Source organism: Chiloscyllium plagiosum, chromosome 20 (genome assembly GCF_004010195.1).
Source record: "Chiloscyllium plagiosum isolate BGI_BamShark_2017 chromosome 20, ASM401019v2, whole genome shotgun sequence".
Lineage (NCBI taxonomy): Eukaryota > Metazoa > Chordata > Chondrichthyes > Orectolobiformes > Hemiscylliidae > Chiloscyllium > Chiloscyllium plagiosum.
In genome coordinates this window covers 51,073,094-51,099,016 of record NC_057729.1, presented here as the reverse complement: position 1 = coordinate 51,099,016, position 25,923 = coordinate 51,073,094, and the positions used below count along the sequence as shown (strand labels likewise).

The 25,923-nt window shown below is 44.4% G+C and overlaps 1 protein-coding gene across 7 annotated transcripts in view; it reads left to right on the top strand.

The window, feature by feature from the left end:
• Positions 1 to 25,923, top strand: part of LOC122560270 (protein CBFA2T1-like) — a 168,954-nt gene that overhangs the window by 40,565 nt on the left and 102,466 nt on the right. Inside the window, exons 1-2 of one of the 7 annotated variants that reach the window (XM_043710797.1) lie at positions 11,182 to 12,074; positions 19,555 to 19,622. The exons of 3 other annotated variants lie outside the window; for them this stretch is intronic. In XM_043710797.1, the coding sequence (XP_043566732.1) occupies positions 19,616 to 19,622 (7 nt within the window). In that variant the 5' untranslated portion in view covers positions 11,182 to 12,074; positions 19,555 to 19,615. Of the gene's footprint in view, positions 1 to 11,181; positions 12,075 to 19,554; positions 19,627 to 25,923 lie in introns of those variants that run through there. 3 more of the 7 variants (XM_043710799.1, XM_043710798.1, XM_043710800.1) reach the window with 3 other exon arrangements.

Genomic DNA, 25,923 nt, shown 5'->3' with positions numbered 1-25,923 from the left:
TCATAGAAACCCTACAGTACAGGCCATTTAGCCCAACAAGTTCACACCGACCCTCTGAGGAGTATACCACCCAGACCCATTCCCCTACCCTATTATTTTACATTTACCCCTGAATAATGCACCTAGCCCACACATCCCTGGACACATTGGGCAATTTAGAATGGCCAGTCCACCTAACCTGCACATCTTTGGAGGGAGAATGGGAAGAATGCAGAACTCTCTATTGCAAGGAGCCTTTGTAACATGTACACCTCCTCCCATCCTGCCCCCTGTAAAAACGCCATCCCATTCTCCCAATTCCTTCGACTCCGCCGCATCTGCTCCCAGGAGGACCAGTTCCAAAAACGCACATCCCAGATGGCCTCCTTCTTCAAGGACCGCAATTTCCCCCCCGACGTGGTCGACGATGCCCTCCACCTAAAGACAGGTTATTCATCCTCTCCATCATTTGTAAGTAACAGATACGATGCCAAGTGGTGAGAGCAAGGCAATGAGGTTAATTTTGGATGGACCAAATGGCCTTGTTTATGCTGTAATACTCCAGGAAAGATAATTATAAAACATACCCATGACTTTGATAGCTTTACCACATTAGTTTTCCTGTTGAGTATGAGGATGCCTCTAATTTGGTATGCCATGTTTTCCAGTTTACAAGTCTGCAGGAACACCACACGTAATGAGAAAGTGATACATTTGATTCCTGACACACAGTGGACAGAATGAAAGTGAATACAAAAATATTGAAAGAGCATTACCGTATCAAAAAATATATGGAATCATCCATTGGGTTGAACCTAGCTGCACATTACCTCCCAAAAATTACCACAAGGGATGAACTTGGATTTCACCAGTTTCCTCATTTCCCCTCCCCCCACCTTGTCTCAGTATAATCCATCGAATTCAGCACCGCCTTCCTAACCTGCAATCCTCTTCCCGACCTCTCCGCCCCCCCCCCAGTCTGACCTATCACCCTCACCTTGACCTCTTTCCACCTATCACATTTCCGACGCCCCTCCCCCAAGTCCCTCCTCCCTATCTTTTATCTTAGCCTGCTGGACCAACTTTCCTCATTCCTGAAGAAGGGCTAATGCCCGAAACGTCGATTCTCCTGTTCCCTAGATGCTGCCTGACCTGCTGCGCTTTTCCAGCAACACATTTCCATCTTTGTAACATGTGGCATGAAGAATACAGGACAATCTCAACAGGTCTGTGGAGACCTCTGAAGGAGAATTATAACAGCCTCAACACATTAACTCTCACGTTCTCTCCACAAATGCTGCCAGACTTGTTGGGTTTCTCCAGCATTCTCTGCATTTGTTTCAGGTTTCCAGCATCTGCAGGATGTTACTTTTATTCGAGGGACAGAAGAATATGTTGATGGGGTGAGATGGGCGAGACTTGGAAGGGGCTTGGGAGGAGCATAAACACTAGCATGGTTCGTGTAGGGCCAAATGGCCTGTTTCTACAGAAATTGTTGGAGAGGTTCAGCATCTGTGGAGAGAAATCAAGTTCAGGTCGAGTGACCTTTCCTCAGAACTCTATAGCTTTCAATATATTATTTAGATTTTTAAGTATCCTATGTATTCATATGCAATTCCCAAATCATTCCCTTACACATTAGTCATTTGCAACAAAAACAGAAGTTGCTGGAAAAGCAGAGAAATCAGGATGTGGATGTGCCAGTGTTGGACTGGGGTGGGCAAAGTTAAAAATCGCACAACACCAGGTTATAGTCCAACTGGTTTATTTGGAAGCACTAGCTTTCGGAGCGACGCTCCTTCATCAAGTAACTGTGGAGCAGGATTCTGCTCCACAGCTACCTGATATAGTTCCTGATATAGGAACTATATCAACTATAACCTGATATAGTTATCTCTATATTAACTAGAGATATCAGAGTTAACATTTCGCGTCCAGTGACCCTTCCTGTAATGAGGAGACTTGATGCTCTGCACGCCTACACAGTTAATGGTTTTCATATGCAATCAATTCAATTCATTTTAAAATTCTTTGGGAGAGAGAGGTAAGCAAAAGAGAACTCTTTGTACGCTTGTTAAAAGCGATGGCAAATATGAGCAAGTTTAAATTTATTGACCCAGATAAAGACATAAATGGACTTGACCCAAAGTGTTGTACTTGGATCAGCAGAACTGAAAACTTGGGGAATGATTTTCATGCCTCAGTCACTGACTCATTGATTTAACAGCACAGACCAAGTGAAGGCAGCAGATTCACTGTGGAATGAAATGTAATCCATATCAAAGTTAATGCAGTGTTTGAAAAGTCGTAACTGTCTCTGGGCAGAGTTTGCGACAAATTCCCTTTAGCATTGTTGAATTTGTGTTTGTGTTCTAATAAGAATGACTTTCTTTGAAATCATGTTGCAAATATTAATAATGCCACGGACACCCACAAATTCCTCTTTTTTTTCATTTGGGCTCATTCCCCCACCCTCTATTGCACAGACTCAGTTTTTCCTACTCATTGTTCACCTCGCTATCTCCACTCTGGAAGCTGCTTTTACAATGAGAGGCACTATTGAAATGTAAATCACTTCTATTACCATATCACCAGCATCTCAAATTCCTGTAGATGCTAATTTAGTCAGGGTTGAGCCTATTCTTGGATTCAAATCACCACTAAAAGAAAGGCTTGCATTTATGCAGCACCTTGCATGACCTTGGTGTTCCAAAGCATTTTACAGCCAATGAAAAAAGTATCTAAATGCTGAGACATAGGAAATTGAGCAGCCTTCCACACAGCCTTCTCTGATAATCATCAATGAAATTTGATGGCGTTGTTAACTTAAGGGATAGCATGTTCCTGTTTGCAATGTTGTGGAGGTGCTGGTGTTGGGCTGGGATGGACAAGGTCAGAAGTCACACGACACCAGGTTATAGTCCACCAGGTTTATTTGAAATCACAAGCTTTTGGAGCGCTGCTCCTTTGTCAGGTGACTTCACCTGATGATGGAGCAGCACTTCAAAAGCTTGTGATTTCAAATAAACCTGTTGGACTATAACCTGGTGATGTGAGACCTCTGACACTGTTTGCAATAAGCAGAGTTCAGGCTATACATAGTGAGGCTGCATTTACAAACCCCAAAGCAAAGTCTGCTATTGGGTGTGATTCTCCAATTGGACATTCTTACACAATAGCCTGAGTGCACAAAATGATTAAAACAGCAAACAATTTGCAATGGGGAGAAACCAGAGTTAATGTTTTGAGTCCGTTGACCCATCTTCAGAATCCCTCCAAATGTACACTCTATTTTCTCTCCATCTCAAATAGTTAACATTTTGAAGGATTCTGGAGATGGGTCACTGTATTCAAGACATTAACTCTGTTTTCTCTCCACAGATGCTGCCTGAGCTGCTGAGTTTCTGCAGCAATTTCTGTTTCTGTTGACCACCAGCAGTTCTCTGGTTTCATTTAACCAATTTGATATAATCGGTCAAACTTTGTAATCTAGCTAGGCATACGTTTACACAGTTTGTTCAACAAAAGGAAAATGTTGGAAAAGCTCAGCAGGTCTGGCAGCATCTGTGAAGAGAAATCAAAGTAAACGTTTTGGGTCTGGTGACCCTACCTCAGAACTGGTGGTAGCTAGGAAAATATTGGTTTATATGAAGAAGATAGGGTGGGGGGAGGGGGTAAGGAGTAAATGATAGGAGGGGGATAGAGCCCAGATAAAGGGAACAGTTGGACATACAAAGGAGACCATAATGTAGTCTCCTCTACATGCTGTCCTGCTGACTTTAAGGATCTGTGGACCAAGGTCCCTCTCTCTATATTTCCGATGGTCTCACCATTCAACAGGTACTCTCTTGCCTGTTCAGTCCTTCCAAGTGCATCACTTCACAGTTTTTAGGATTAAATTCTATTTGCAATCACTCAGTCCACCTAAGCAGTCCTGCCTATGTTTCTATGTTGTCTAACGCCTTTCTCCCAGCTCTTTAGCACACCGCCAATATTTGTGTTATCTGTGAACTTACTGATCATAACTCTAACATTTATATCCAAATCCGTAATATACACAACAAACTGGCATGGTGGCTCAGTGGTTAGCACTGCTGCCTCACAGCACCAGGGACCAGTGTTTGATTCCTGCCTTGGGTGACTGTGTGGAGTTTGCATATTCTCCCCGTGTTTGCTCTGGTTTCCTCCAGGTGAATTGGCTATGCTAAATTGCCTGTAGTGTCAGGGGTCTCCTCTTGGGAGGGTCGGTGTGGGCTAGTTGGGCCGAAGGGCCTGTTTCCATACTGTAGGGAATCTAATCCAATTGGGGAAACGAACCATAGACTGGGTGACTACTTTGCAGACCTTCTACGTTCAGCCTGCAGAACAGACCCTGAGCTTCCAGTTGCCTGCCACTTTAACACACCACCCTGTTCCCTGGCCAACATCTCCGTCTCAGGCTTACTGCAGGGCTCCAGTGAGGCTCAGCGCAAGCTGGAAGAACAACACCTCATTTTCCATTTGGGGACCCTACACCCCTCTAGACTCAACATCTAGTTCACTAATTTTAGGGCCTAACTCCCCCATGTCCTAGTCCCCTACCCCACACACCAGGCCTTGCTATCGCATTGTCTGTCAATACACACTACCTATTACTAGCGACTGACTAACGACTAGCTACTCCATTAACAGCTATTCACCCTTCCAGCCAGATTGTTATCCATTCCTTTGTCTGTCCAAGTGTTCTTCTCTCTCTATCTGGGCTCTATCCCCCTCTAATCATTTACTCCTTACCCCCTCCCCTCACCCTATCTTCTACATATAAACCAACATTTTCCTAGCTACCATCAGTTGAGGAAGGGTCACTGGACCCGAAACGTTAACTCTGATTTCTCTTCACAGATGCTACCAGATCTTTTCAGTAACTTCTGTCTTTGTTTCTGATTTACAGCATTCGCAGTTCTATTGGTTTTTATTAAAAGGAATATGTATATCTCTTATGCCTTCTTGTTTTGAATCACTCAGCAGCTTGGGAGCCAACTGTTCCCTGCCCCTGTCTCCATACCATCAACTCAATCAATCTGAGTCATCCTGCTGCCCAACCAATACCTTTTTCTGCAACAGTATAAATTGTTGTGATCATTTGAAATTTGGCATTCTTGTGTTTGTCCTGATCGATGCAAGACCGAAATCTTCTAGTCTCTCTTTTTAGAAATGCTCAGGGGATAAATATTGGCAAGAACACTGGGAAGAGTTCTGTTACTCTGCTTCAGAAAGTACTGTTAGGTTTTGTATGTCCACCCTGATAGGGCTAGCAGCACCTCTGACAATGTAGCACTCCATCATTACAACCCCATTGATTTGGTTTAGACGATATATTTGCACCTGAGAGAGGTGTTTGAACCTATGACCTTTGTCCTAAGGTGAGCATGAAGTTTCTAATTCAGATGAATCAATTCTGTTGAAGCTAATTCATAGTGAGAAATCTGTCACATTTATAGTGCAGTGTACATCACACAGCAAGTGACAGTGTATGCCTAGGATGTGCAGTTACTGCGAAAGTTTGACCTGTGTGTGTGCATTTCACATCACTGCCTTCCCCGATGCTTTAAAAACATTGCTGTCCCATGCACATGCAAAGTAAAATTGACCAGCCATGGTTATCGACAACAAAAGCAGAAATGGCTGGAGAAACTCAGGAGGTCAGGCAGCAACTGTAGACAGAAAGCAGAGTTAACCTTTCGAGAACTGGAGAAAGAGCCACTGGACTCAGAACATTAACTCCACTTTTTCTCCCGGCAGACGCTGCCTGACTTGCTGAGTTTTTCCAGCAATTTCTGTCCTCTTTTAGATATCCAACATCCGCAGTTTGTTTTATTATTATGGATGCTTTTGTGAATGCTATCTCAAAAGTTTATGCTAAAGAATGGTTGATTCTGGTGGCAGTGATGTTGCAAGAACTAGACGGGTGGCTCATCATAGAGCCTGACAGCACAGAAGCAGACCATTCAGCCCAACCCTGCCTCTGCCAGCTCTTTGAAAGAGCTCAATTTAATCAGCCTCATTTCCCCTAATCTTTTCCACACATCCCCACTTCTCATTTATAACGTATTACTACCTGTTGTAGACCTTGGTAGCTAGTGTTTGTAATTAAGTCACTGTTTAGTTCTGGATGTAGGTTTGCTCGAAGAGCTGGAAGGTTCTTTTTCAGACGTTTAGTCACCATACTAGGTAATAAAACGTCTGAAAATGAACTTTGCAGCTCAGCGAGCAAACCTACATCCAGAACCTCAACCTGAGCTACGAATCTTTTCAAAACTCGCTAACCGTTTAGTTCATCAAACAGGTGATTTGGTGGTGGGTTTTCAAAAACGATCTGTCATTAAGTTATCATCAAATTTACTTTCACTGATCTTTCCAATCAAAACAGACTGTCATGTTACAAAAAATCTACCCCTGCTCACTGTTGGTTCTTTTGTTAATTATCTCAAATCTGTGCCCTCTGGTTTTGGCTGTTCTGCCAGTGGAAAGTTTTCTCCTATCTGTCAAGATCCCTTGTAATTTTGAACACCTGTATTAAATCTAGGCAGCAGGAAGGAATTAAATTGAAATGCAGACATGTGCAGGCAAAATGTTTAACAGTACCTAAGAATATGACTGAAACTAGAACCGAATTTGTCTTCTCTTTCCCCATCCAGACCCTCTTCCCCCAGAGGTTTCCCCTTTCCTTTGCCCAGATAGAGTTTTTGCTGCCATTCAGCTCCATGATGCTAGCTCATTGCTTTTCAATCAGGATGTCACAGAAGTTAAGGACCATTCCGAAAGGGAACCAGGAAGCTTGTTCAAGATGTATTTGATGAAAAATAATCATATTAAAAAATATTGTTGCTTTTTCTTTCATTTGCTCAACTTTGTTTTCTTGTTTGTTTCAGAATATGTACGGTGGGAGGGCAGGAGGGAGAAAGGATTACGGTCCTATAGATTTTCATTCTAGGGTTCCTTAACCAAAAAAACAGGTTGAAATCCATTGTGCTAGCTCTTTCTTACTCCCCCGAGGCTCTCTCCTCATGTGTAAAATTAAGCTGTGAACACAGCGCAAGCTTCTCGCTAAGAAACTCAGCAGTGCGATATTTCACAGGCACATCTCCACGTCCCGTCACCTTTCTAGGCTGGAGCTGTGGCTGAGCAGGAACGTTCAAAGCCACTGGCCGCCTCTCCTACTCTCTTCCCAAAGATGGATTGGGACTCCAGGCTCCCTGGAATATAGCATATGGAGTTCCCAGCAAATCAAAGCGTCTAAAAGGGTTCAGTCGGAAGCATTCCTAGATGAGTGGACCCAGCCTTGAAATAGGAACTAGGCTGTTCAAGAGTGGAACTGGTAAACAGGTACGCACACACACACTCACACTCTAACTGGAATCTCAACTGGATCAACCATGTACAAGAGGTCAGAGGGTGGGAATTATCCAGCGAGTAATTCACCTCCCAACTCCCCAAAGCCTGTCTACCATCTACAAGGCACAAGTGTGATTGAATAACCACACCCGCCTGGATGGGTGCAGCTCCAACAACACCACGGAATTTCAGCTCCCCTCCAGGGCAAAGCAAGCCCACTTGATTGGGACTGAATCCGCCACCTTGCATATTCACTCCGTCCACCCTCGCCGCAGAACGGCAGCAGTGTGTACCAGTTACAAGATGCACTGCAGTAACTTAGCAAAACTTATCTGAAAGCACTTTCCAAACCACAACATCTGCTGCCAGGGAGGTCAGGGCAGCAGATACATGGGAACACCGCAACCTGCAAATTCCCTCCAATCCACTCACCATCCTCACTTGAAAATATAACACCATTCCTTCACTGCTACTGGATCAAAATCCTGGAGCCCCCTCCCTAATGACAACCAGTGTGTACTAACTGTACTGCAGTGGTTCAAGAAAGCAGCTCGCCACCATCTTCTCAGCAATAATTAGGGATGGGCAATAAATGCTGACCCAATTAGTGATGGTATCGTTTTTTTTCAAAGTTCAGAATTTTGCTGAAGAGAACGTCTGTTCTGTCAAAGCTTTACATCTGGCAGTCATCAGGGCAGAAGCAAGAGTACTCTTTTGAAATTTTGTATTCTTGCCGCAGTCCTGATCAGTGCAAGATGAGGAACTTTAAGACCCTGTTGCTTTCAGTCTGCAGTATGAAGGCAATTAGCAATCTGATAACCTCTTAAATCCAGATACTCGAGGCTCCAGAAACTGAGGGAACAATTGGATTTTTCAGGACTGATAAGTTGGTTGGGTAACAGCATGGAACAATGAAACTTCAGCTATTGGATAGTCAAGCAGATTAAAGAGATTGAATGACCCATTTCTGCTCCCAATATTCTTAAATCCTTGAAGTAATGGTGGCTCAGTACTGAGGTTACAATAGTCTAGCCTGATTTCCTTTATGTTGATCCACATCTATGAACCATCTCCAACATGGCAATGAAAGATGAAGTCATTAAAATAAGATAGTCTCCAAGAAATCAAATCAGGCATTCTGACAAAAAATCTTTGCTGAAAGAGTGGTGATAATGGAGAATTTGCTAGCCTAGGGAGTGTTTAAAATACCTAGTAACAATGGAATTAAGGGGAAGCTAGAAAAATAAGACTGGAGGTTGGCTAATGTGGTGCCACTATTTAAGCAAGGTGGTAAACACAAGCCAGGGAACTACAGATCGGTGAGCCTATCGCCGGTGGTGGGCAAGTTGTTGGAGGGAATCCTGAGGGACAGGATGTACATGTATTTGGAAAGGCAAGGACTGATTAGGGAGAGTCAACATGGCTTTGTGCTTGGGAAATCATGTCTCACGAACTTGATTGAGTTTTTTGAAGAAGTAGCAAAGAGGATTGATGAGGGCAGAGTGGTAGATGTGATCTATCTGGACTTCAGTAAGGTGTTCGACAAGGTTCCCCATGGGAGATTGGTTAGCAAGGTTCCCCATGGGAGATCTCATGTAATACAGGGAGAACTAGCCATTTGGATACAGAACTGGCTCGAAGGTAGAAAACAGAGGGTGGTGGTGGAGGGTTGTTTTTCAGACTGGAGGCCTGTGACCAGGAGTGCCACAAGGATCGGTGCTGGATCCACTGCTTTTCATCATTTATATAAATGATTTGGATGTGAGCATAAGAGGTATAGTTAGTAAGTTTGCAGATGACACCAAAATCAGTGGTGTAGTGGATAGCAAAGATGGTTACCTTAGATTACAACGGGATCTTGATCAGATGGGCCAACGGGCTGAGAAGTGGCAGATGGAGTTTAATTCAGATAAATGTGAGGTGCTGTATTTTGGGAAAGCAAATCTTAGCAGGACTTATACACTTAATGGTAAGGTCCTAGGGAGTGTTGCTGAACAGATACCTTGGAGTGCAGGTTCATAGCTCCTTGAAAGTAGTGTTGTCGGTAGATAGGATTGTGAAGAAGGCATTTAGTATGCTTTCCTTGATTGGTTAGAGTACTGAGTACAGGAGTTAGGAGGTCATGTTGCAGGTGTACAGGACATTGATTAGGCCACTTTTGGAATATGGCATGCAATTTTGGACTCATTCCTGCCGGAAGAATGTTATGAAATTGAAAGGGTTCAGAAAGGATTTACAAGGATGTTGCCATGGTTGGCGGATTTGAGCTAAAGGGAGAAGCTGAATAGGCTGGGGTTGTTCTCCCTGGAGCACCGGAGGCTGAGGGGTGACCTTATAGAGGTTTACAAAATTATGAGGGGCATGGATAGGGTAAATAGACAAAGTCTTTTCCCTGGGGTGGGGGACAAAAACTAGAGGGCACAGGTTTAGGGTGAGAAGGGAAAGATTTAAAAGAGACCTAAGGGGCAACTTTTTCATTCAGAGGGTGATGCGTGTATGGAATGTGATGCCAGAGAAAGTGGTGGAGGCTGATACAATTGCAACATTTAAAAGGCATCTAGATGTGTATATGAATAGGAAGGGTTTAGAGGGATATGGGCTGGGCTGACAAGTGGGGCGAGATTGGGTTGGGATATCTGGTTGGCATGGACGAGTTGGACCGAAGGGTCTGTTTCCATGCTGTACATCTCTATGACTCAATAATTTAGACTTATATAGCATCTTGCATGACCACCAGATATTGCAAAACCAACTAAATACTTTTGAAGTGTAGTCACTGTGGTAATATGGGAAAAGAGGCAGCCAATGTTAGAATTGAACATAAAATCCCTACAGTGCAGATACAGTGCCATTCAGCCCATTGAGAGTGCACTGATCTTTCGGAGAGCATCCCACCCAGATCTAACCTGCTCATCTTTGAACAGTGGGAGGAAATTGGCACACCCAGAGGGAACCCACTGACATGGGGAGAATGTGCAAACACCACATAGATAGTCACCCGAGGATGGAATTGAACCCAGGTCCCAGCACTGTGAGGCAGCAATGCAAACCACCGAGCCTCACCATAGAATCCACACGGTAGATTCCCATAGTTAGAAATGTGATCATGACCTGATAATTTGTCTTGGAGATGTTGATAGAGGGATAAACATTGCTAGCAACTGAACCGTACGCAAGAGGGAGAAGGGAGGAGCGAATAATATTGATACAGTTAGGCAAGGGAAGGCTGATTGATTGAAGTCTGATCCCAGAATGGTCTGATTGGGCTGAATGGTCTGTTTGTGGCTGGAGATTGGGATATTTGGAACAGAGCCTTTAGCATATTCAATGCCCGAGCAGGGAATGGACGCAGAAACCTAGAACAAATTAAGGTTTGGCTTCCCACCACCCCCTTACAGCATCTAAACTGAGTGTCCCTGGCCATAAACAGGTCCAGGCAGCGGGCCATGGAGGGGGTCATTAGGGTCGACCCTCTTCCCTGGTTATGTTAGAGCCCGGGTGTCCTTGGAGAAGGAGCACGCGGTGTCCATCAAGTTGTTCAGGGAGAGGTAGGCGCTGCAGGGAATGGAGTGCATTATTTCCCCCTCCAACTCTATTTTGATTTAATCCCTGCCCTCCCCTTCACTGTTTGATCACACAGCATTGCCCTTTGATGTGAGGGGCACCGCTTGTCACTGGCCACTGGGGTGTTTCCTATCTTCCTGGTGGTGGAAATTGAATAAAGATTCGTGCACCTTGTGTCTCTCACTGTGTCTCACCTGCACACACACACCATGGGTGCTGGGGAAAAATAAGCACTACCGCGGTTAGGCGGCAGTGTGGGGAGAGAGAAAGAAAGAAAAAGAAAAAAAAAACAGGAGGGTCAGGGGTTCTGTAAAAAAAAATCGAAACTGAGTGTCCTGGCTGAAATCCATCGACTCAGTGCAGAGCAGGGGACTGAGCCTGGGTTCACCTTAGCTTTGCGACTTACTGCTCATCTGCAGCAGGAGTGTGTGGAAATCATTTATGTTTTCTGAAATCCGAAAAGCCTGAATACTTACAACCCCAGAAACAAAACCCAAGTGCCCTCCCTCGAAGCCGTCAGCTGGACTGAGTCCATTTGTGTCTGTTCAAAAGAAAACTCCAGTGACCAAGAGAGAATGGAAAGTACTCGAGCAGTTCATTCATTTTTTGCTGTTGCTGAGCTAGTATCTCATGCAGCCAGGAGGAAGATGCTGTCTGCAAATGAGGTTAATATGTTAAAGGAATCAAACGTCTAGACTCCAGGGCTGATTGGCCAAGGCGTTATGGAAGGGGGCATGTGTTTAGTGACATCACATATTAACCAGGTCTTGGAATGATATGTATTTGTGACGAGGAAGACAGGGGAATCTGAAACTGGTCACTTCGGCTACACACATTGGACCCATCTGGGCTCCATCTGCACTGCAAGGTCTATACTTCCTAATATTTACAGGGAGGAGGGAGGGAATAGGGGGAATTTTTTTTAAAAAAGAGGCTGCTATTTGCTTCTCAATGGCTCACAGATGTGAGACTGAACACATGCTTAGCATATGTATGGCAGAAAACAGAGAAGCTGGTAACAAGACCGCATTGAGGAATGAAAGCGAGCGGTGAGGAGCAAGACTGACTCTCCCCCTCAGACATCTCGATATTCAGGGGAATATCTTGACATTTTTAAGGCGGCTCATTCTGCCTTCGGGGATCCGACGGGGAGAAAGGTAAGCCTTTGAGTCTGCAGTCCTCCCGCGGGAATCTGCCACTACTTCTGGCCGTTTCGAAATGCTTTTTGTGCAAGAAAAATTGTATACATTTACCAGCAATTACCTGTGCTCGTAAATAATAGCGATGCAGAATTTGACGGAGTTGTCTCAAATTTGACTGCATGGCGGAGGCTGTCAAAGTGCTCAAAATTATTCATTGTTGTCGGGCTGTTTTGTGTGTGTATTACCTGTGTGTATCTGTACGTGTGTGTATGTAAATATATGTGTGTGTATATCTGTATGTGTCTGTGTATCTGTATATCTGTGCATGTATCTATGTGTGTATATTATGTGTGTATTTGTGTCTGTGTGTTTATCTGTGTACAGTATATCTGTGTCTGTATACAGTATTATCTATATGTGCCTGTGTATATCTGCATGTGTGTGTATCTGTATATCTGTGTGTATCGGTGTGTACTGTATATCTGTGTGTATCTGTGTATACAGTATATCTATGTGTCTGTGTATCTGTGTATACAGTATATCTATATATGTCTGTGTGTATATCTGTATGTGTCTGTATATCTGTGTGTACAGTATATCTATGTGTGTATCTGTGTATACAGTATATCTATGTGTCTGTGTATCTGTGTATATAGTATATCTATATATGTCTGTGTGTATATCTGTATGTGTCTGTATATCTGTGTGTACAGTATATGGTGGGGAGAAGAAAGCTTAATCCTACCGAGGATTTGAATTTTTTTTCTTTCTGCGGCTCTGTGCCTGAAGGAGCTTGTATTGAAGGTAATTGTGCAGAGCTGTGTGTGGTTAGATGGGGCTGTGTGAACCTTCCCTCTGCTCACTGTCTCTGTGAACGGTGCGTTCTTGCAGGGTGTCAGCATCAGGGAGTGCTGGGTGGGGGGTTTGTCGAGGTGTCAGGGGGCTAGGTGTGTGTGGCGGTACAGTGTGTCAGACAGTTGCCTGGGCAGCAGAGAGGGTGTCCCGCGACTGGCGGATCCCTTTGCAAATTGTTGCAGTTTTCTAGTCAGGCATGTCCAGTGAGAGGCCCAACTGGATGGGTTTCCCCGTCAATGATAGCTTCTTCCCTTCCAGAGTTGGCTGTTGCTGGAGAGAGAGAGAGAGCACATTGTGAGCTGTGTGATATTCCAGGTCAGTCCCCCTCACACCGACTCTGGGAGCAAGCTGAGGACACTGGGTGCTATGGATGCTTTGTAATCTCCGTGCATTCCCCCACTCCCATGAGGGGCTTGAACCACCCATTCCCTTCCCTCTTTCCCCTTCGGCTGTAGAACCCGCAGCACGGGAGGCCATTCGCTCCATTGTCCGCCTGCCAGCTCATTGAGGAGCGCTCACGTTCAGTCCCACATCCATAACCCTGACGTTCCACATTTTCAACACCATACCCACTCCCCTAGAGCACCGTTTACTTTCAACAACCAGGAGAAAATGAGGATTGGAGAGGCAAGGGTCGAGAAAGAGTGGCGCCGGACAAAACGCAGCAGGTCAGGCAGCATCCCAGAGGCAGAAGGATGGGCGTTCCTGATGAAGGGCTAACGCCCGACTCTCCTGCTCCTCAGATGCTGCCTGATCTGCTGTGCTTTTCCAGCGCCTCACTTTTTGACACCAGTTTAAGGGTTTACAGGGATATGGGCCAAGTGCTGGCAAATGAGACATGTTGGAAGGCCGCATTATGTTAGTTGTAATCTAATAAGGCCGCATCTAAGAAACTTCAATTATATATTCTTCAAAATTCACATTTTTTAAAATTGTGGCAGTCAGTCTGTGAGGATTATTTCGTTGAACTTTCTTTTACTCTCTGGTATTTTAAATACATTCATTTTAAGATTAAAATAAAAATAATAAAGGACGAAAAACATATTACTAAAAAATAAAAGATTTGTTCTGCAAAATTTGGATTCATTCAAAAGGCCACACACAGTGGCCTACAAGGTCGCAGGTTCCCCATCCCTGATTTTGGATGTCTAGTTGGCATGGACGAGTTGGACCGAAGGGTCTGTTTCCCCGCTATGCATCTCTCTGACTCTGTAACATTCAAGACCCTGCCAACTCAGACCGGAGGACTTTCTCCTCGCCCCCTCATCTAGAATGTAGGTTCAACCCAGTCAGCGCCCATTTGGAGAGCCCCTTGTTTTTGTGCTGTTGATTCGGGGTTGGGTTGTACAGGGGAGCAGAGGTGGACTCCTTTCTGCATCAAGTACTACAAACATTTTTCACAACCTCAGAATGCCCTAGAACATTCTGCTTGAGGTGCCGTTTGGAATGCCCTCACTGTATCTCAGAGGAAAACATGGAGTCACCTTTGTGCACGGCAAGATCCCACAAACAGCAATGTGGGAATGTTCAGATAATCTTTTTATTCACCTTTTCAAAAGGGAACATGAATATAACTGGCAGCATTTGATGCCCATCCCCAGTTACCATTGAATCGATAGCTGGTTGGCCCATTTCATTGGGCAGTGAAGAGTAACCACATTGCTGTGGGTCTGGAGTCAACTGGACCAGCTAGGAGAGGCAACATTCTCTATAGCAAATCAGGCAGGTTTTAATAACAATTCGTAATAGCTTTACGATTGTTATTATTAGTATTCAATCCCAACGTTTAAGAATCAATTTGAAATCCCACCATCTGTGTTGGTGAGATTTGAACCCACAACCCAAGGACATGTGCTTCCTTTGTCTGTTCTTCCCACTTTTAAAAATGCTGTTGTTTTCCAAAGTTCCAAAACTGGCATTTGGATGGGTATATGAATAGGAAGGGTTTGGAGGGATATGGGCCGGGTGCTGGCAGGTGGGACTAGATTGGGTTTGGATATCTGGTTGGCGTGCACGGGTTGGACTGAAGGGTCTGTTTCCACGCTGTACACCTCTATGACTCTATGACATGGGATGCTTTGGATCCCCAGTCCAGTAACATTCTGACTGTAATGGTTTTCAGTGAAAACAAGATGCCTCTGACAGCTCAGTACTGCATTGGTCTGTCAGCTTGGATTTTTTCTGTACACACCTCCATTCACAGACTCAGTCAGATTATTGCCCAAGTCTGTACTCTGCATGTAGCTCACGTGTTTTATGACTGAGCCGAAGAATTAATTAGAACAACATAGAGTCATAGAGATGTACAGCATGGAAACAGACCCTTCGGTCCAACCCGTCCATGCCGACCAGATATCCCAACCCAATCTAGTCCCACCTGCCAGCACCCAGCCCATATCCCTCCAAACCCTTCCTATTCATATACCCATCCAGATGCCTTTTATAAATGTTGCCATTGTACCAGCCTCCACCACTTCCTCTGGCAACACGCAGTGCATTGTGTAGCAGCCAGTGCCATGTCCCTTTGCAAGCACTTGCTTTCAGCTGCTTAAACAAGCCAATGAAAACCTTTCCTGCAGTGCGTGCAGCAACATCTAGATCATACTCCACAGGCAGTATCAGAGTTGCTGCAAATTACCTTCGTTCTTCCATTCTTCGCATTGCAACTCTTCAAAAGAGTGTTGTCAAGTAGATAATTAGACTTGCTGCCAAGAGTAATGACCCATCTGAGAATGGCAAGAGAGGAGTGTTGCAAGTGGGGCATGTGGCAGGAGAATGGGGTTAAGAAACATATCAGCCATGTCTGAACGGCACAGCAGACCCGATGGCCGAATGGCCTAATTCTGTTCCTCTGTCTCATGGTCTAATAATCGAAGTGGTCCCCAGTCAGAGGGCTGTTGCAGAGTTAATCAGGTCAAGAGAGGTTTGTCCATGCACTTCATATCACTGTAATTGTAGCCTATACATCTAGACATTGCTGGTAAGAAGGTACTAGGTGCCTTGGAGCAGAGTGTCAGGAAGACCAGCACTCTTGTATTGAAGGAGCATCAAGAAGAGCTAATCAGTGAAGATTTAATGGTCTTTCTTGTCACCATGACCATAACTCTTTGTCTCCAATCTCTAGTCTAAATCCATCCTAGATCTCATGGGTCATACAAAACTGTGCGAATGTCAACCTGCTAATTAAATGAGTCATGATGAATTAGATGCACCTTTGCTGTATGACTATAACCTCCATGACTGGCAAAGTGCAATAGTCTCCATTAATGCAATAAATTTTATTTAATTCATTTTCAAGGTTTGGGTAAAGCCAGAACTAAAGGGCCTTCTCTGTTGACCCTGAAAAAATAGCTGTCTTCATGTAACCCCTTTACATGGCATTGCATTGAACTTACACAGTTCGGAAAACAGGCCATTTGGCTCAACAGGCGCTTGCTGATGTACTCCCATCTGTACTTCCCTTAGTCCTATCACAGGGCGGAGGGGTAGCACAGTGGCTCAGTGGTTAGCATTGCTGCCTCACAGCACCAGAGACCCGGGGTTCGCTTCCAGCCTTGGGCAACTGTCTGTGTGGAGTTTGCACGTTCTCCCCGTGTCTGCGTGGGTTTCCTCTGGGTACTCTGGTTTCCTCCCACAGTCCTCAGCACCGCCTTCCTAACCTGCAGTCTTCTTCCTGACCTCTCCGCCCCCGCCCCCACTCTGGCCTATCACCCTCACCTTGACCTCCTTCCACCTATCACATTTCCAACGCCCCTCCCCCAAGTCCCTCCTCCCTACCTTTTATCTTAGCCTGCTGGACACACTTTCCTCATTCCTGAAGAAGGGCTCATGCCCGAAACATCGATTCTCCTGTTCCTTGGATGCTGCCTGACCTGCTGTGCTTTTCCAGCAACACATTTTCAGCTCTTTCCTCCCACAGTCCAAAGATGTGCACATCAGGTGAATTGACCATGCTAAATTGTCTGTAGTGTTAGGTGCATTAGGCAGGGGTAAATATAGGGTCGGGGTGGGTTACTCTTCGGAGGGTCGGTGTCGACTTGTTTGGCCAAAAGGCCTGTTTCCATTCTGTAGGGAATCTAATCTACTCTTCTGTTCACACATTCTCCATTATGTGCAGTTAAGTGTCAATCACTAGAACTGGAGACTTTGTCTGCCCCCACCTCACCTTATGGAGCCATTTCTGGCTAGGCCAGAATTTATTCCCCATCCTTAATTGCCCAAAGGCAATTGAGTCACATGTAGGCCAGACCAGGTAAAGATAGCAGATTTCCCTCCCTAAAGGGCATCAGTGAACCAGATGGGTTTTTTCATGACAATCAACAATGGTTTCATGTCTTGGCAGGATTTGAACTCAGCTGCCCAGAACACGGGCGGCACGGTGGCACAGTGGTTAGCACTGCTGCCTCACAGCGCCAGAGACCCGGGTTCAATTCCCGCCTCAGGCGACTGACTGTGTGGAGTTTGCACGTTCTCCCCGTGTCTGCGTGGGTTTCCTCCGGGTGCTCCGGTTTCCTCCCACAGTCCAAAGATGTGCAGGTCAGGTGAATTGGCCATACTAAATTGCCCGTAGTGTTAGGTAAGGGGTAAATGTAGGAGTATGGATGGGTTTCGCTTCGGCGGGTCGGTGTGGACTTGTTGGGCCGAAGGGCCTGTTTCCACACTGTAATATAATCTACAATCTAATCTAAAAAACAGTAGCTGAGTCTCCAGACGAATAGTCTAGCAATAAACCATTAGGCCGTTGCCTCCTGGGAATGGGGGCACTGGAGCCACATAATGATAAGATTCTTTTCTGAAAGGATGATGCTTTCTTTCCAAATAATCTGGCTACTCTGTGGTGACTTGTACTAATACAAGCTTTTTATTTTTAAAGTTGACATAACCGAGCTACAGTGCCCTCATTATGTGGTGGATCTTGACTTTGTGGAATAGTGTAATATGAGCAATAATTAATAGAGAGTTTATTTACCAATTCCCCTTTTTTCCATTGAAGTTAATTTTCTATCATCTACTTTACAGTTGCTCAAACTGCTGTCTCTACCCAATAGAAATTCAGAATGTCTTCTATTTATGTAATTTCATTCATATTAGGCAATGGAATAGTTGGAAAGTGAATCACAGTTGTAGTGTAGGAAAGAGCAGCCAATTTGTGCACAGCAAGCTCCCACAAATAGCAATGAAGAGGTAAACACTGATTGTAATGTTAACTATGGGATAAATAATGGCCACCATTGGTGACCCTGCTTGCAATTGTTTAGACTCCAAGCCTTGGAATTCCATCACTGCACCACTCCAACTCTCTGTCGTCCTTTATAACATTCCTTAGAATCTACCTGGTTGATCAAGTTTTTGGTTCCCTGATCTAATATGTGGCTGGGTTTCATATTTTGCTCGGTAATTAATCCATTGAGGTGCTTTGGGACATTTAATGACTTAAAAGTTCTGTCTAAATGCAACTTGTTCAGTTTCACCTCTGAACAGTCAAAAGTGCTGACCTTGCTATTAATCAACAAAGGTAGTGATTTTGATTGGAATGGAGTCTAGAGGCCTCTGACTCCTGCTGTGTTTATGTCAGCACTGTCTGCTCTCAATGTAGCAATTCAGTTGGTACCGCAGTCAGCAGTGAACAGAGGCGAGTGTGACTGTGTGGATTCAGGTACAGTGGCCTTGACAAGTCTATGGTCTTGACGCCATGACACAGATCCCTTAACATTGCTGATGTTGTTACTTTTGAGTGTGTACTGTACAAGGAATGACATGTCACTTCCATCATTTGGTTTTAGTGGAAGCAGGTAAATGACCTTTAATGGCCTTTATCCTGAAGAAGGGCCTGTGCCCGAAACGTCCAATCTCCTGTTCCCTGGATGCTGCCTGACCTGCTGTGCTGTTCCAGCAATAAAGTTTCAACTTTACCCTGTTCTCCAGCAAACTAGACTCTAATGCAAAGCATCTTGTCAATTGTTATTGATCTGAGGAAGCTTCCACTATAATACCTATTACTTTCTCACTGCTTTGCACTTTTAAATGTCTCTTTCTTCTACCTCTGTAATGTTGCCCATTTCTACCCTGTTACTGACTAAACCCTCATCACCAGTAGATTCACCCATGCTTGCTAGTTCCTTCGCCTTCTCTTCTCTGGTAATTTCAACCTGCCCTGAACTCCACCATACCTATGATGCCCCCTATCCCTCACATGCTATCTGTGTGCATATTGGCACCTTGTAATTCAATCATTACATTTAAAATTCTGATCTTTGACTGTTCCTTCCTGAATTGGTGGCCATATGCCTCATCTATGTGTGTGTGAAGCCTTGGAATGGTTTCAGAAAAATTCTTCACTGTGACTATCTAAATGCATGTTGGTCTATGTATCATAATCTTGCGGACGTCCATGAATACATGAAAAAAAATCACATGATTATTTTTCAAATGATTTTGGTACTTATGTTGATATCTCGCTACAAAAGGGGGTGAAATTCTACAGGGATTAAGATGAATGAAAGGCATCTACAAATTCTTGCAAATTAATTTCAATACAGTGCCAACGCTGCTCCCTTATTCTACAGATATCAAAAAAAGGCAGTGCACTTGCTTTACATAGTTAACAGAAAGTTTTTTTTTCTTTTTTTTCCCCTGCCAGTACGTTGCTGTAGTACAGTGTCTGTGCTACTCTGCCAGCAATCCAAGGTCCTGGACTATTGATGTCGAGTATGTGAGTTTACATTCCACCACAATACAGTCGATATTTGAGTTCTCAAGCTGCTATGAATTCAGTTTGAAAAATCAGTTGAAGTGATTGTGAAGCTCTGGGACCTCCCCTCTCCATTGCAGACCCTGATGCCAGACTTTTCACAACCCTTGACCCAGAGATGTGCTTCCCTCCTGTATACCCCTGCCACCATCGGGACTGCCTATCTTTATGTCTGTAACATTACTCGACCCTGCCCTTACCTGTACTCATTTGGTGCTGTAATCCAAACCTCACACCCACCTGCTCTAAACTGCACATGGAAAATAGGAGCAGGAGTAGGCCATTCAGCCCCCTGAGCCTGCTACCCCATTCAATATGATCATCAAACTAAACACCCTGTTTCTGCTTTCTCCCCTTGTACTTTAATCCTTTTAGCCCTAAGAAACATCTCTAAAGGTAAAGTCACAACAGTTTTACCAGATCATAGGACTGCTCTTTCATGAGAGAGAGAGTGAGACAACTGGTAGTGGTTTGATCTGAGGGTCACCGTGCCTCAGGTGAGTGGAGAGGTTGAGAAGGAGAGCCCTTAATGGTAACTTCAGCCAGTACAGGAAATGAATCTACGCTGTTGGCATCACTCTGCATCGCAAACCAGCCATCCAGCCAACTGAGCTAACCAGTTAGAGAGAGCCTATTTCGATTGGAGAAGGACAGAGACTTAAGATGACTCTATGTGACAAATAGGGGGACATTTCAGAGTATTTTAAGAGCCAGGGCTGTGTAGAAAGTGCAGGAGAGTGAAATAATTAAACTTTTCACAAAACGTGATGGGTTGAATGGCCTCCTTCTGTACTGTACCATTTTCTGTCCTGCCTAACTGGCCAGCAACTGCCTTTCAGAAATGACTGGTTTTATGTGAAGTGCTGTGAGGTTACAATATAAATACAAATCTTTCCTGGATCAGACCCCTAGCTGTGCAAGGTATTGTTTGGTTAAGAGTACTCTGAGGTTGTTACATTTTTTGCTAACGATGGGCATGGCCACAAGATGTAGGAGTACATGTCGTGTGAATGATCGTTGGAAGAATGTGAGCAGGTTTCCTCCCAGTTGTATTTTGCCTTCTTCATGTTTTTGTTGTTTAACGGGGAATGGAGTGGGTTTGATGGGAGACAGCAAATATTTTCCTGGGTTTGATTGTCCATTAGCAGTTGGAAAATCACTGGGCTGGATGCTAGAATTGCAAGCGGATTGTTAACAAAAGCTGTTTGCTTTTACCAGATGTTCCCATTTCACTTTATCTCTTTTCATGTTTGTTTTTCCTCAATATTTTAATGTTTTTTTCTTTTTTTTGTTTAAAACAAATCGATACATTTTATAGTTGGGCTCAAGCAAATTTGTAATTACCGTCCTGTGTAAATAGTCCTCTCCGAGTAAAGCCGTGGAGACTTTCTGAATATTCTAGTTTAGTTTAGTTTTTAGTTTACATTACAGTGTGGAAACAGGCCCTTCGGCCCAACAAGTCCACACCGACCCACCGAAGTGCAACCCACCCATACCCCTACATGTACCCCTTACCTAACACTACGGGCCAATTCACCTGACCTGCACATCTTTGGACTGTGGGAGGAAACCGGAGCACCCGGAGGAAACCCACGCAGACACGGGGAGAACGTGCAAACTCCACACAGTCAATCGCCTGAGGCGGGAATTGAACCCGGGTCTCAGGCGTTGTGAGGCAGCAGTGCTAACCACTGTGCTACCGTGCCGCCCACACGGCATTCTGAATTCATTGGGTTGCCAATACAGGCTGGAGGTACCCGGGGGTGGTGGGTTTGGGGGTGGGGTGGCGGCGGCGGCATCGGTGGAAGTGATGACTGTGAAAAATGGCAGTGTCACCTGAGCAGGTTGTAACACACATGAAAACAACATGCTTGGGGAATGTGCCCTTGTCTTCTGATGCTCCCTGTGATCCTGTCCTCAGCCACTTTGTGCTCCATTTAGGATGAGCAGGGCAATGCCATGTTTCTTCCTCACTTTCTTCGCCATGATGTTACAATGAGCATGAACAGACAGGCACCACCAAACAGGAGCAATCCCACTTCCTGAAATGCTCTCTTTACTCACTGGAAGATTCATGGCAATCCCAATAGACTTCCTGGCCATCCAATTTGGTGTCTCTCCTGCTTTGGGGGGAGGAATTGGGATATCATAGAATCCCTGGAGTGTGGAAGTAGGATATTCAGCCCATCGAGTCCACACCGGCCCTCCAAAAAGCATCCAGCCTAGACCCACCCCCTTAGCCTGCATTGTCTGTAGCTAATCCAGCTAGCCTGCACATTATAAGAAAATTTAGTATGGCCAAGTGACCTGACTTGCACATCTTTTGACTAAGGAAGAAAATTTGAGCACCTGGAGGAAACCCACGCAGACGCAGGGAGGGTGTACAAACTCCACACAGGCAGTCGCCTGAGGCAGGAATCAAACCCAGGTCCCTAGTGCTGTAAGGTAACTGTGCTAACCACTGAGCCATCTTGTCCTGCATGTTCAGAATGCTTAGTGAGCCATATTAGGTAAAAGACAAGATTGAGTGAAGGGGAGAAGGCAAGAAAGCAAAGCCAGCAGTATCTGTTCACTGTTGTTGTGTCCCAGTTACACAGATGTAGAGCTCATAGTCAGGCCAGGCAGCCAAAGTGGTTTCCAATGGTGGAGGTGTTTATGTTCTACATGTTCTTCCTGGTATCCTCTTCATCGAACCCAAACAGAATATCCTTCCATTCTTCGCTCCTTCATGTGTTCATCTCCTGTCCCCGTAACAGTCCTCTGCATTGTTCACCTCACCCATTCCATGTGGTAGTGAGTTCCTCATTCTAATAATCCTTTGGTGGATCATCGATGAGAAGGCAATATTTAAGAAATGAAGAACAAGACCATGGACCTTATTCATTCAGATCCTGGCTGGTTTGTACCTCATCTGCTTTTGTTCCATCTTCCCTGATTTCTTTAGTGGTCAAACATTGACCTCAATTTAGAAAATTTAATTTTTCGCAGCATTTGCAAAGTTTTGAAATGAGTTCCAGATTTTTGCTACTCTTTGTGTGAATTTTATTTTTGATTTCACCTCAAAATGGCCCAACTCTAATTTTAAAATGGCATCTTTCCCTGGATTTTGCTTCTAAGAGGAAATATTGCTGAATAAAGGACACATTTTATCAAAACCTTTCGACTTGCACTCATGATACAGTGGTTCAGTGGTTAGCACTGCTGACTGACAGTGCCAGGGACCCGGATTTGATTCCAGCCTCGTGTGACTGTCTGCGTGGAGTTTTTACATCCTCCCCGTGTCTGCATGGGATTCCTCTGGGTGCTCTGGTTTCCTCCCACAATCCAAAGATGTGCAGCTTAGGTGAATTGACCATGCTAAATTGCCTATAATGTTCAGGGATGTATTGGTTAGGTGCATTAGTCAGGGGTAAATGTAGAGTAGTAGGTTAGGGGAATGAGTCGAAGAGTGTGGTGCTGGAAAAGCACAGCCAGTCAGGCAGCATCCGAGGAGCAGGAGAGTCCATGTTTTGAACATAAACTCTTCATGGGGAATGGGTCTGGGTAGGTTACTCTTCAGAGGGTCATTGTGGACTTGTTGGGTCAAATGGCCTATTTTTGCACTGTAGGGATTCTATCAGGACAGTTCGCAAGAAAACCAATTTAAGGGGAATAAAATATGCTAAATTGCCCGTAGTGTTAGGTGAAGGGGTAAATGTAGGGGAATGGGTCTGGGTGGGTTGCGCTTCAGTGGGTCGGTGTGGACCTGTTGGGCCGAAGTACCTGTTTCCACATTGTAAGTAATCTAATCTAATCTAAAAATCTAAAAATGTTGATACAGTACAAGAATTGTTCTGATGAGTGCAAGGTGAGAAGTTTTGACAAATTACACTCTCACACAGTATAAAAACATTCTTCCCCTTACATCGCTATTCTTGTAAGTTGCCCTGATGGATATAAGATGGAAGTATCAACAAAACATATATTTTTCAAAGTTAAAAATCACACAACACCAGGTTATAGTCCAACAGGTTTAATTAGAAGCACTAGCTTTCGGAGCACCGCTCCTTCATCAGGTGATTGTCAGGAGCATCGCTCTGAAAGCTAGTGTGCTTCCAATTAAACCTGTTGGACTATAACCTGGTGTTGTGTGATTTTTAACTTTGTACACCCCAGTCCAACACCGGCATCTCCAAATCATGACATATATTTTTCAGTGATACTCAAGTTCTGTGTACCAAATGACCTTGAGAGGAAATATATGACCTTTATTTATAGAGTCATAGAATCATAGAGATGTAGAGCAAGGAAACTGACCCTTTGGTCCAACTTGTCCATGTGACCAGATATCCCAAATAAATGTAATCTCATTTGCCAGCACTTGGCCCAGATCCCTCTAAATCCTTCCTATCCAGATGCCTTTTAACTGTTGTAATTGTACCAGCCTCCACCACTTCCTCTGGCAGCTCATTCCATACACGTACCACCCTCTACATGAAAAAGCTGCCCCTTAGCTCCCTTTTATATCTTTCCCCTCTCTCTTTAAACCAATATCCTCTAGTTCTGGACTCCCCACCCCAGGGAAATGACCTTGTCTATATACCCTATGCATGATTTTATCAAACCGTAAATCCTTCTAACAGTTTACGTACATCAGTACAATAATCTTTCAGTGTTCCATACTTGAGGAAGTGTAAACCAAGTTCTTACAAACTGCTGTCATAATTCATCCTATTAGGTTCGGTATCTTCTGGTGAATCTGCACTATACCTAATCCCTAGGCCTACATCCTTTCTAAAGGATGTATGGTTTCTAAACCAGAACACAATGTTCTTGGTTGGGGCTTGACAAGGGCTGTATACAATCCTTGGCCAAATACTAGCTTGTCCCTGCTGTTTTTGGTCTGAGTCATGCACAAAACAAGAGAACTGGGTACTCATTATAAGCACCAGCACCTAATTGTGCGAACACGACATTATTATCATTATAAAGACTCTTCTTTGAGGCTTATAGAGACCTGGCTGATGTCCTCTTAATGATAAATCTGAAAAAAAAATTATTATTTTTATTCTGAGCTTCTGTAGGTCTTAGCTCAGGTTGTAGGTCTGCTTGCTGAGCTGGAAGGTTCATTTCCAGATGTTTCGTTACCCTACTAGGTAACATCTTCAGTGGGCCTCAGGCGAAGCAATGCTGAAAATTCTTGCTTTCTATTTATGTTTTTGGGTTTCTTTGGGTTGATGATGTTACTTCCTGTGGTGAAGTCACTTCCTGTTTCTTTTCTCAGGTGGTGGTAGATGGGGTCTAACTCGATGTATTTGTTGATAGAGTTCCGGTTGGAATGCCATGCTTCTAGGAATTCTCCTGCGTGTCTTTGTTTGGCTTGTGCTAGGATGGATGTGTTGTCCCAGTCGAAGTGGTATCCTTCTTCATCCGTATGTGAGGATACTCGTGAGACAGGGTCATGTCTTTTTGTGGCTAGTTGATGTTCATGTATCCTGGTGGCTAGTTTTCTGCCTGTTTGTCCAATGTAGTGTTTGTTACAGTCCTTGCACAGTATTTTATTATCTGAACCTTCCAGCTCAGCGAGCAAACCTACATCCAAGAGCTTCCACCTCACTGCGGTGGCTTTATATATCCGGGAAAAAACCTGATCTGAAAACTCTGCTCACATTTTGGCAGCTGTGACAATTGCACCACCGGAAATGAGTCAATCAACAAGAAGGGTCACTGAACTTGAAATGGGATCTCTCTTCCCTTCTCACAGGTGCTGCCAGATCTGCTGAGCGTGTGTTAGGCAATTAACTGCATTCTAAAATAAGATTTTAAATATAGCAGCCCATACATTTTTAAGAAGTCATTTTGCTCTATTTCCCAGCGTTAATGGTTCCTTTAAATCATGGCAGGATCTGGATTTAATTCCACATTATCACCAGAAACTGCATCTGTTCTTCCTGTCCATTACCCCATCTGTTTTGTTAAAGTCCATCCATTAATTTCTGAGACACATTGTTTGCAGACAAACAGACAGAAGGGCAAACAAATTATCTCCACATTCAGTAGTTGAGGGAAAATAGACTTGAATTCATATAGCACTTAGAATCCCTACAGGATGGAAGTAGATTATTCAGCCCATCAAGTCCACACTGACCCTCTGCAGAGCATCTCACCCAGACCCACCCCATCCCTGTAACTTTGCATTTCTCATGGCTAACCCAGCTATAGCTTGCACTTCCCTGGACACTATAGCATGGCCATTCCACCTAACCCACACATCCTTAG